This window comes from Lactuca serriola, chromosome 6 (assembly GCF_051521515.1).
Source record: "Lactuca serriola cultivar US96UC23 chromosome 6, Lser_US96UC23_V15, whole genome shotgun sequence".
In the NCBI taxonomy this organism is placed as follows: Eukaryota; Viridiplantae; Streptophyta; class Magnoliopsida; order Asterales; family Asteraceae; genus Lactuca; species Lactuca serriola.
In genome coordinates this window covers 141,998,680-142,011,869 of record NC_136413.1, presented here as the reverse complement: position 1 = coordinate 142,011,869, position 13,190 = coordinate 141,998,680, and the positions used below count along the sequence as shown (strand labels likewise).

At 33.7% G+C, this 13,190-nt stretch overlaps 1 protein-coding gene and 1 pseudogene across 2 annotated transcripts; both read left to right on the top strand.

Moving 5' to 3' along the window:
* The first annotated feature begins 2,397 nt into the window (after positions 1–2,397).
* Positions 2,398–6,545, top strand: LOC145056982 (cellulose synthase-like protein G3). Its single transcript, XM_079004726.1, has 6 exons — positions 2,398–3,076; positions 4,257–4,406; positions 4,484–4,609; positions 4,921–5,364; positions 5,450–5,797; positions 5,880–6,545. Exons 1-6 carry the CDS (start codon positions 2,474–2,476, stop codon positions 6,426–6,428), a joined length of 2,220 nt encoding a protein of 739 aa, XP_078860852.1. The 5' UTR covers positions 2,398–2,473; the 3' UTR covers positions 6,429–6,545.
* A 317-nt stretch (positions 6,546–6,862) lies between these two features.
* On the top strand, positions 6,863–12,813 carry LOC145056980 (cellulose synthase-like protein G3; annotated as a pseudogene). Its single transcript, XR_013685949.1, has 6 exons — positions 6,863–7,454; positions 8,134–8,286; positions 8,744–8,869; positions 11,172–11,615; positions 11,697–12,044; positions 12,131–12,813. The product of XR_013685949.1 is annotated as a cellulose synthase-like protein G3 (transcript).
* The last annotated feature ends 377 nt before the right edge of the window (positions 12,814–13,190 follow it).

Sequence of the window (13,190 nt, the reverse complement as noted above, 5' to 3'; positions counted from 1 at the left end):
ATCTATGCCATGAGTATTATGTGTTAGATAAAATATTATGTGATGATGTTTAACTAATTTAATCATACAAGTATTATATGCTTACAAATATGTATTGGGTAGCGATGGGCAATGAAAGATAGGTGATGATAGAAAGGTGATGATAAATATACAATGATGAGTAGGTGATGCGAGATAAGAGATGATTAGGAGATGCCATAACCTTGACCTACGATGTTACGATGTAGTCATCTACCAGAGTATAGATGATGACCACTAACTAATCTAAACAAGTCGTGTGGAAACACCGGCAGGCTCATAACCTGTATGTGATGAATTACGAGTTCAGGCGATGTAGTAGCTACATATTCATGCGATGATACTCTAACCCTTACTAGACACGTATTGGGGGAGTAATTCCCGAAACAGTACTGCCTATGCGATGTAGGCGATGATCCTTAGGAAAAGTCCTTAGGAACAAACATATAAGGAAATGCGATGTAAGGGCGATGAGAGGTAAATACGATGTAGGAGATGAACCTTAGGGTAAATATTTTGGGAATAATAAATAAAGATAATAAGGATGGGTAATCGGGTTAACTGTTTGACATGAAATATGTGAAGAAACAAATTAACTATATTATTGTGGGTTGAAAACCGTATGTATTCACCAGGTTTCCCAACCTGACCCATTCAGTTTATTGTATTATAGGTAGCAATATTAAAGATACATTCTGCTGAGGGATTCAAGGAGATGTAGATCATTACTGTAAATAAATATAAGGTATGTTTATACTTATGTTTCTGTATTGATGATGACATCCCAATGTTTTAATATAAATATTATACATTTATTCGGAAATGCTTTGATAATATCATTGTCATGTTTTCTGGGAACAAATTCCGCAATATTATTCTTCAAAAAAAGGATACTCTAATTTTAAAATAAGCATAAACAAAATTTTTAAAATGACCGTGAATTTGGGGATGTCACAATTTATGACGAATCTGAGTTTTGAATTGAGTTATATTGAATACTCACATGTTCAAACTGTTGAATCTGATTTCTGATATCACATTGGTTGTTATTTTTCAAGGGATATGAATTCAAACAGTTAAAATCATGCTCCAACTGCAAGTAGTCAAGAATATTACATTTTTATAGTTCGGAACTTCGGATCATTTGGTTTGATTTCGAGTTTGTTTAACATTTTGTAGGAAAGCACTAAAGAAAAGAAAGCACAGGACAACAAGTTTGGACGATGTTGCTTGATTTTGAGTTTATTTTAATGTTTAAAGGTAATGTACTATTGTGATGTTACAATATTAGACTGTGGTAGTTTCTATTTGGTTCAATTAGTTTGTTTAGAACTTATTTGGTATTTTAAGTCTTTGTAAGGTTTTAATTACTTATTATTCAATTGTAGTTTTTTCTTCATTTTCAGAATTCGGGTTCGGAAAAATTTTCTGCCCCGAGGGGGCGCCCCGATAAGAAACCCGTCAGGTTTCGAGTCGGGGTCCCGCCCCGAACCCGCCCCGTTGCCATTCCTATTAATCTCCACCATTCACCACCAATTTCATCAATAAACTAATCTAAAATCAGTTTCGTCTTGTAACAAAGTTAATTCAAACCTAAAAATCAATTAAAACCTCAATCAATCAAAATTCAGAACGCCATAAAAAGTTGCATCTTTGAATGAAGATGGTTACCAATGATACACGGTGATACACACATTTCAAAAAGAAAAGGACGACAATAGGATATGGGGGTAGGGTGGTTTTTGCAAAGTAAAGGAGGGGTGGATGCGTTTTCACCGAAGAGGAAAAGGAGAGTGCACACTGCACACTTACAATGTTTTGGAATTCTTGACCGGAGAAGATCATTGAAAATTTGATGAGGATTGGACATGATGAAAATAACTAAATATATACAAAAGTCAGTTTAGTTAATGGTAAACTTGAATAAAAATATATGTTTAGTTGTACAAATATGAATTTAATGATGTTTTATTAAACAGATAAATCCATACATCTCAATAACCTGTCAAAATTGTGTTTTCTAAACAATAAATATAAATATAAATATAAATTGTATAAAATATATATAAAAAATTCATACTTTATTAATTTAAAAAGTTATTTTCCCTATTAAATAGTAAAGTTGCATTGAAGTTGTACACATTTTCTTAACCATCGATATACCCTGCTATTTCTCACGTAGTTATCTTGGGAGTTGGATTCGATTGAAGTCACGGAGATCGTTATCCTTTTCATATTTTAAAACTTTTTTTTGTTAGATTAATATAAATATAAAATTATAACTAGAAATATCAAAATGTAATAAACAAAACAACAAATTTTAACAAATAAACTTTCTTAACGTTTTCCAACCTTCTAGGCTATTTAAACTCCTAAAGATCGTAAAAAGCTTGTAAAATTATGTAACGATATTCTAGTGTATCCTTATTGGTCAGATCATTTCAGTGCATTTATAATGTCCCTCCTCACTCCTCACCCGGCCACCGCCGCCACTCCACCGCTTCACACCTCCCACCTCCTCCGCCGCACCACCATTAACCGCGCATTCGCCATAATCTACGCTTCCGCCATCTTGGCTTTGCTCTACTACCACCTCCTCACCCTCCGTCATTCCACCACATTCATCTCCTCCGCCACCACCGTCATTCTCTTGGTCGCCGACATCGTCCTCGCCTTCATGTGGACAACCACCACCTCCTTCAGACTCTTCCCCACCGGCCGGAAAGTTTTTCCCGAGAATCTTGGGAAGGTTATTGAGAAAAAAGATTTTCCGGCGTTAGACATATTCATCTGCACGGCAGATCCCTACAAGGAGCCGCCAATGAATGTGGTGAACACGGCGTTGTCTTTGATGGCTTATGATTATCCGCCGGAGAAGATCTCTGTGTATGTTTCCGATGACGGTGGCTCGGAGCTTACACTTTTTGCTTTCTTTGAGGCTGCAAAGTTTGCAAAGATTTGGTTGCCGTTTTGTAGGGATAATAACATCACCGACAGATGCCCGGAGGCTTTTTTCCGATCAAATGGCATTACATTTTCCGACGGCGCCAAGATCAAGGTATATGACAATAATTCTACATTACACATTTAAAGTTGTACTATAGTTATTGAATTATTCATTAGGAGAAATTGGAAAGGTATTGAATTTCTTTTTAAACAGAATATAATATTTGGCCTTAAAATTTATGACTATCACAAATATTATCTCAAAGTCGTTAAATTTAATGTCCTACTTAAGGTAGGTGTTGTTTGATAGTTGACGAATAAAATACAGATTTTTTAATAGACATATACATATCAAAACGTGTAGTTACGAATTTATGAAATTGAAAGTAACAGACGAGTATATATGAGTATGACTAGACACAGACAGCCTTATCCTGTCATCATGTGTCATTTGCTGAGTTTTTTATTTTAAAATTTGTCCTCCAAACAATTCGATTTGGGGTCTATATAAAATATATTTTATTCTATTTTGAATAAGTATTTATTACGTTAATAAATGATCATTAGTTTACGTGTATATATATATTCATTTGCTTGTTTTGTCGATAATTTTGCCTTTTCAATATCAAGTAGGTATATAAAGCCAAAAAACCAGCGAATCTAGTCATGATTTGTAAAGAAAATTGCGGAATAGTCCCTCAGACTATGATTTTATTGCGGAAGTATCCTTGTACTCTGGAAATTAGCATTTACGCCTCAAAATTTGAAATAAGTTTATACACCACTTTTCAAAGAGTACAACACTGTATCATGAATGTAAAACAATCATGAGGTGTGTTGAATTTGATTAAACTTTTTTCTTTATATTTTGTTCTACAATAACAAAATGGACACATCAAATAAGTGGAATATACAGTCAAAATGTGGTTGGGTAAAGGACAGTATGATTACAATAATATGGCTTAAATATAGTTACAAAAATAATAATATGATATGATTACAAGATTTGTATCATCAAAACCATTACATAATCACTTTGAATAAAACCAATTAGCATATTGTAAGAATTTGTGTGCACTATATATGACATTCAACCGTTTTTTATGTTATTTAATTTGTTTATTTTACTCATTTTCACTCGTTAAAGACAAATATAACCAAATTGACTTATCTAGTGCACATTGCTTTCATAATTGACTCGAATTCTTATGTGTTTTGTGGGTTAAATCTCGATCCCATTTGCCTTATATAATTTTGTCTCATTTTTTTTCAAAATTCTTATTATAAATCAGTCAATGTATGAGAAAATGAGAATAAAAGTCGAAAGCGTAGTCGAAAGAGGAAACATAAATCCTGAGTATATCACAAATGAAGAGGAACAAATAGCTTTCAACAAATGGAGCAAAGGGTTCAGTCGTCATGAACATCCAGCAGTTATTCAGGTTGGTTTTATAAAATCTATACAGCTTATGCTACACTTTATAAAACTTACTAAATTTTATAAAGATAACTGAAACAGGTTTTGTTAGAAAGTAGACAAGATAGAGACATTGAAGAGCATCCAATGCCAAATCTTATATATGTTTCAAGGGAAAAAAATAAGGCCTCACCACACAACTTTAAGGCTGGTGCCCTTAATACATTGGTAAATATTTATCGTGTACATGAATTTTTTTTTAGGATTTTTTTCAAGGTTAATAACATATATGGGTAGTAAACTATTTGTTTTTTTTAAACATTATTGTTTTACAAAAGTATTATCACAAGGTCAAAGAATAGAACGCTCTATTCACAAAATACAATTAAAATAAGGACACTTTTGTTAAAAGAACGGTGTTTTTGAACATCTCAAATAGGCTTATACCCGTTTATGAAATTAACAACTTGTTAATTGTTTTGGAGTAACCAGATTCTAAATAGTAGAGTACTTTCATTTTCTGATTTGTGGTTTTGTAGCTTCGTGTATCGGCTATAATGACAAATGCACCTATAGTCCTAACTCAAGATTGTGACATGTACTCAAATGATCCAAAAACGCCTCAACAAATGCTATGTTTTTATTTGGATGAATCAATCCGATACAATTTAGGGTATATTCAGTTCCCACAACGGTTTCATGGTATAAATAAAGCGGACATTTATAGTAGCGAATATAAACGTCTTTATGTGATAAATCCTGGAGGTATGAATGGTCTTAAAGGCCCGTGTTATGTTGGGAGTGGTTGCTTTTTTGTTCGCCGTGTGTTTTTCGGCGGGCCATCGTCACTCGAATTACCCGAAGTATGTGAACTTTGGCCCGATCATGTCGTCAAAAAGCCCATTAAAAGCCAAGAAATTGTTGATTTGGCCCATGGAGTTGCATGCTCAAATTACGAAAATAATTCCTCTTGGGGTTCGAAGGTTAGCCAACTCGGGTCCATTATTTTTCTTGCTTGTGTTATTAACCTGTTAAATAAAATACTGATTGTTTTGTTGTTTTTTATAGATGGGTTTCAGATATGGGTCATTATCTGAAGATTTTTTTACAGGCCTTCATCAGCATTGTAGGGGATGGAAGTCATTATTCTTCCATCCCAGAAGGCCCGCCTTTTTAGGTGATCTACCAATCACACTATTCGATGCACTAACTCAAAACAGAAGGTGGTGCATCGGTCTGCTAGAGGTTGTATTTTCAAAATACAACCCGTTAACGTTCGGTAGTCGCTTCATGGGCCCTTTAATGGGCCTTGCTTATGCACACAATGCGTTTTGGCCTATTTGGTCAATCCCAATCTATATATACTCTTTCATCCCTCAACTAGCACTCCTCAATCGTATATCTGTCTTCCCGAAGGTATGCATATACCTAAATTTACTACACTCCTTGCAATACTAATCCATATCCTAATTAAACGTTTGCAATGATTGAAATACAGGTCACAGATTACTGGTTTCTTTTGTACGTTTTTTTGTTTCTTGGGGCCAACATTCAAGACTGTCTTGATTTTATGTTGGCCCAGGGTTCATTCCAACAATGGTGGAATGACCAACGAATGTGGTTCATACGAGGTCTCTCATCATATATATTTGGGTTCATTGAATTCTCCATTAAACGTTTGGGTATTGCTTCAAAAGGGTTTCATGTAACAAACAAAGTGGTTGACAATGAACAAAGCAAGAGATACGACAATGGGGTTTTTGAATTTAGTGTCCCCTCACCAATGTTTGTGCCTTTAGCAATGGTTGCAATCGTCAATTTGGTTGCATTTGTGTTTGGCATTTTGCAAATTTTAAAAGGAGGAAACGTTAATGGACTTTTTGGGCAAATGTTTCTAGCTTGTTTTGGGCTTGTGAATTCTTGGCCCATTTATAAAGCTATGGTATGGAGGACTGATAATGGGAGAATGCATAGAAGTATAAACGTAACTTCTACATTGTTTGGACTCACATTGTGTATGCTGGTTAAGCTTGTACCAAATGCGTAACACGCATTAGTCACTTGTACTTTTAATGTTCTTGTGCAATTCAAATGTATACTTCATGTGATGAGTTTTTTATAGTATATGAATTGTTGTGCACGTAACAAAGTGCCCATTAACCAACTACCTAACTTTTACTTATCTTGTTTTGTATGCTAATATGATACGATCAAAGCATCAATAGCTCTAATTAAACAACTTTGATGATAGAAAATTCATTCCACAAGATCCAACCATTATATATTCAACCTAGGGTCTTAAGTCGCATATGTGTTACCAAAAATTTGGTAAGGAGACTATCTCCTGAAAATAAGCTACTTTATTTAAATAAAAGATAAAATATATAAATTGATAAGCCTTATAATCGGATAAGGACCCAATCTCAATACTTATAAATACTAACGGCTATGAACATCTCCAAACCCACTGGAAAACACCGAGAGGTCAAACATGGGATTAGGACTACCTCTTCACACATACAAGCACATGCCATGCACGGTTTTCAACCGTGTATTTGCAAGTATTTACATTTGTGCCATCGTCGCCCTTATCTACCACCATTTCCTCACCCTTCGCCACTCCACCACCTTCATTTCCGTCACCATCACCACCTCCCTCTTGATCTCTGACCTCATCCTCGCCTTCATATGGGCCACTACCACTTCCTACCGCCTCCGCCCTATCCTCCGGCAAGTCTTCCCTGAAAACCTAGAGAAAATCCTCGACAGAAAAGATTTTCCGGCCATCGACATATTCATATGCACGGCGGATCCCTACAAGGAACCACCCATTAACGTAGTCAACACTGCGCTGTCTCTTATTGCTTACGACTACCCACCGGAGAAGATTTCTGTGTATGTTTCAGACGATGGTGGGTCGGAGCTTACTCTTTTTGCGTTCATGGAGGCTGCAAATTTTGCAAAGATTTGGCTGCCGTTTTGTAGGGATAATAATATCATGGATAGATGTCCGGAAGCATATTTCAGCTCTGAACGCCATGGAAAGGCTGAGCTAGAGAGTGAAGAGATTAAGGTAATTATATATAACTAACATTTTAAAAACTTTTTTGTTATCTATATATGTTCTTCTCTTTTGCATGGGTTTTTTTTTTTTTTTTTTTAATTAACTACTTCATTGCATGACACTTTTCGATATATTATCATACCCGAGTCATTTACTTAATTATGGTAATTTTATTATCGTTTGTGTCTAATTTCGTGGGCTTATTGAATATTTACACACTCCTACTCACGCTAACACTCACACACATACATATACATAGATATAAAAACGTGCAAAAATTAATCCGTCCAATTCAAACTTACTAATCCAATTAAAATGGATCGATCATGAGTATCCTATATTTAGTTTTAATTGGATTGAATGGATTTAAATTTTCAATATCCAATTTAGATAGGTAATAGACCTGATTTGCTCAAAATTGATTTGATTGTTGTAGCTTTTTTGACTTTTGTGTTGTAGCTCAAAATCGTTGTCATTCTAAAAGCATATATTGAACACTTTAAGAAAATTACATTTGGTACAGAGAATCATTAATTTTTATTTTTCCGAAGGGATTATTATATGCACATTTATGTCTGTGGCGTGTAATTCTTTCTAGAACGTGTTTGTGGCTTAAGCAGAGATGTACGAAGTCAGATTTTTCCTTTAACGATAGTCGATGATGTTCATAAGTTGTTACGTACGTTAGGCTATTTATGAGAGCATGAAGATGAAAGTGGAGAATGTGGTTGAAAGAGGTGAAGTATGCCCCGACTACATCATGAACGAACTACAACGTCAAACATTTAACAAATATCGAACCCCAGGGTTTGCTCGTTCACATCACCCTCCTATTATTCAGGTATATTTATTCATTAACTTTATATATATAGATTGAAATGATATATGACTACCAAATAAGAAAATATATAAACGTTATGAATTTGTGCCATTGATGCAAGTAGTCGTCCTAGTGAGAAGTGTAAGATGCAATCACATATTCATACGACGACTATGATTTGTAGGATGTCGACTGCTTAATGTGTAACTGCTTGTAACTGTCCAACCACCCATTTAATATCAATCTTCGATTTTATCATCCATAGATCAATATTGCTTCTTCTACTCCACATTTAGGTTTGTTACACTTTTCATCATTATTTTAAATTTGATACAAGATTATTGTGTCCGTGTACTATTATAGACTATAAATAATACAAACGGTATTATACTTGTTTCTCTCCTCGTGTATTGATGCTAATTTTCATGTAAAATGGACATTAAACCTTCAATAATTTTAATCATGTATTTGTTGATAGGTATTGATAAATAGTGCAAAAGAAAAGGACAAGAAAGGACACTCGATGCCAAATCTTGTGTACGTATCAAGAGGAAAAAACAACAACTCCCCACACCATTTTAAGGCGGGTGCTCTCAATACATTGGTAAGCTTCCAAAACTCATTATTTCCATTCTTTTTGGTCCAAAAAGACGTCTTTAGTTTTATTGGACCATATTCTTTATTAAATAGATATAAAAGGTAGTAACGTTAAAATTTGGACACGTGATTAATATCGACAAACGTTACAATTTCAATCTAAAAAATATAAACCTCAATATGTAAACAGCTTATATCAACCCGTCTAAGAGTCTATATAATAGGTTAATCATAGAATATTAACAACAATTTAAATCGTGTTAGAGTTTGAACTCAATGCCTCCTACGTGAATTTCACTCCCACCCAAATATATAAGAGGTTGTCATAGAATACTAAATACAATTTGAGTGTGTTAGAGTTTGAACTTAGTGCTTTGGATTTCACTCCCACCCAAATATAACAACAATTTAAGTGTGTTTGAGTTTCAACCCAGTACCTCTACCCAAGTTAGAAAGGCAAATGTGGTACCTCCTATGTGGATTTCACTCCCACCCAAGTTAGAAAGGCAAATGTGGACCTCACCTTATCATACTTTTGATTTGTCACATTAGCGTAGGTCTGTCAATCATGTCGTGTTCGGGTTTGCGGTTCGTGCGTTGGCAGGTCAAAATATATCAACCCAAACACGGTCCATCTAACTATACAGGTCACTGGTTGGCGGGTTTGAAACATAAACTCATATATGACCCGTCAACCTACATATTTATAAGGGTTTACAGGCTGTCAGATTCCATAAATAAAATTAATAATTAAACATGAATAAATTCTTGATGAAAACATATCCGAATTTTAGAAACTTAAGTCTTAAACATCCAAATGAAAATTAAAAACATTCATGGAAACATGTTCAAACAAAAAACAGTAATGAGTTCGTTCTATCGTTCATCACAAATAACATCGAGTATCCTATCCTAGTATAAAGTATAAACTTTATAGTGTATAATACTTGATACATTTAAAAAATATATAATTTTTTTTATTAAAATTCTAAACGGGTTGGCGGGTCAACATGTATATTTCTTGAGAAACTCATATATGAACCGTTTAATAAACGGGTTGACAGGTTGGCGGGTTGACGGGTTGACAGGTTGAAAAACTCAACCCAAACCCGTTTATTTCGTATCATGTCGTGGATCATGTTGTGGATCGTGTCGAGAATTGTCAGGTCTACATTAGCGCCACATGATTTTCCCCACATTTCCTCACCCACAAAACTATAGGAAATGGTTTTACCACATCTCACCAATCCTTTCATTTTTCTAACTATATATATATATATATATATATATATATATATATATATATATATATATAGGCTTAGGTTATTCTATTCAAACTAATTATTGTACATCTATCGTATGCTATGAGAATTACTAAGAGAATAAGTTGTTTAGCAATGTGAATACGTTCAACCTTACAAGAATATCGTCATTTTCATGCATTCTCGTTAATTATTATTAGTTTTTTTTTTGTTCTCACACATCTTTTTTCACTCCTTTTCATTCTGACAGAATACGACCCAATAAAACATTCTGATAGAAATGAGAATAATAATACTAAGTGTATAATAACCTTATAGACGATTTAATTGGTGAAAATATGTGTTAATAACAATAGTTGTGTAAGATTGAACTTATTTATATTATCAAACAAAATATTTTCTTTATCATTCTCATAGCATAAGATAGATGTACAATAATTAGTTATAATACTTGAACCTAGCTCTCTCTCTCTCTCTCTCTCTATATATATATATATATATATATATATATATATATATAGAGAGAGAGAGAGAGAGAGTGAGTGAGAGAGATTAAAGAGAAATTAAATATTCCTCTATATTTTATTCTTATTTATTATCATACACCTATGAGATGGTAATATATATATATATATATATATATATATATATATATATATATCATATTTTGATAAAATTAATAGTATTCTAAGACACTTAACATCATTTCAAATGTTCAAATGAGTAGAAGGATAAATATAAACAAAAATAAGAGGATATTTAATTTCTCATATATATATATATATATATATATATATATATATGTGTGTGTGTGTGTGTGTGTGTGTATTATTTGTAAGGAATTAAAAACCTTGTCATATTTTTTATAATTCTTAAATGAATTAATAATGAAATAAAAGAATTTTAGACACTATATTGTTATCTATTTTTCCAAAATTAAGAATTAATTGTTGTAAATGATTATGTAGTTATCTTACTTAAAAATTTGTTTACATATATGATTTTAGTTTTCTAAGCTTGTCTTGGTTATTACCTTTGTTTTTGAAGCTTCGAGTATCGGCAATACTGACCAATGCCCCTATAGTTCTTACTCAAGATTGTGACATGTACTCTAATGATCCTTATACGCCTAAAAGAGCATTGTGTTATATTTTCGATCCATTGGTTTGACACCAATTAGGATACATCCAGTTTCCTCAACGTTATCATGGGCTCAACAAAGATGACATCTATGGTGGCGAGTTCTTGCGTTTATTTGTAGCAAACCCTGTTGGAATGGATGGTTTACAAGGCCCTTCTTATGTTGGAAGTGGTTGCTTTTTCCGTCGCCGAGTTTTCTTTGGAGGCCCCAAATCAATGGTGCTACCAGAAATACCAGAACTCCGACCAAACTGTGTGGTGGAGAAACCCATTACGTCAGAAGCCATTATTGAATTGGCCCACCATGTGGCTGACTACGACTACGGAAACAAAAGCAAATGGGGATTTGAAGTAAGTCATATTCATATATACTCGAACTTTTTGTTTGTAATAACATAATAAGAAAATAATTGACTTCTTTTTTACATGTAGTTAGGGTTTCGTTATGGGTCACTTGTGGAGGACTATTTCACAGGATATCGATTGCAATGTCAAGGATGGGAATCTATATTTTGTCACCCAAGTAGGTCGGCCTTTTTGGGTGATGTTCCAATATCACTCTTTGATGCAGTTAGTCAAACAAAAAGATGGGCTATCGGACTTCTTGAGGTTGGCTTCTCCAAGTATACACCATTGGTTTTCGGTTCAAGATGCATGGGTCATGCCATGGGTTTATGTTACGCATACAATGCCTTCTGGCCGATTTTGTCAATTCCCATTATTGTATACTCGTTTATCCCCCAAATCGCTCTTATCAATGGATTATATATCTTTCCAGAGGTACATATATATTTTAGTTGTATAATATTTGTAAACATATTTCGAGCCCATTTAATTACCTTTGAGCTTGTTGTTTTTTAATGTAGGTGACAAATCCATGGTTCTTATTGTACGTTTTTGTATTTCTTGGAGCATATGCGCAAGATTGTTATGAATTCATCTTATTTGGAAGCACATTCAAAAGATGGTGGAACGATCAACGAATATGGCTAATTAGGGGATTGTCTCCTTACTTGTTCGGACTTGTTGAATATGTTTCCAAACATTTAGGGATAGGTACACAAGGGTTCAATGTGACTAGCAAAGTGCAAGATGATGAACAAAGAAAGAGATATGATAAGGGTCTTATGGAGTTTGGGCTTCACTCGCTAATGTTTTTACCCATCACAACAGCATCAATTGTTAGTTTTTTCTCATTAGTAGTTGGAATAATTCAAACATTGAGCTTTTGGAAAGTGGAGAAGTTGTTTGGGCAGTTCTTTATAGCTGGTTTTGGGGTATTGAATAGTTGGCCAGTATATGAAGCCATGATACTAAGGACTGATAAAGGAAGGATTCCTATTAAGACTACGATCAGTTCAATCTGTTTGGCATTTCTTCTTTATGGTGGAGCTTTCCTAATATTATAAATCTTGCGTTAGTAATTAGTTATGCATGATAACTATGAAATTTGTTTGTAACAACTAGAGTTTTAGTACTAACTATTGGTGTACTTTAAGACAGTTTTATCCGAGCATATGATTATGTATATTAGACTTCGAATGGATACCATATATGAAATATAATGGTTATAATGTTTGTTTATAATATCATTCCCTAAGTCTTAATTATTATATGTTTTCATTCATACATTTAGTATAGCAAATATCTTCATTTCTTGGCTATGATCGAGAGCCACAACAAATATAAAGGAAACACTAAGTGTGCGTGTGTATATATATATATATATATATATATATATATATATATATAGGTTATGCCATCAACAAAATCTGAAAACAAAAAGGGGACCCACTCAGCCTTTTGTTTAGCTAACTTGAACCAGCACAAGAGGTAAACTACAAAATCCTAGTCGTTATGTATCAATTATCTAGTATGTTGAAATTGGTTTAAAGTTATTAATATGTGTATACAACATACATTAAT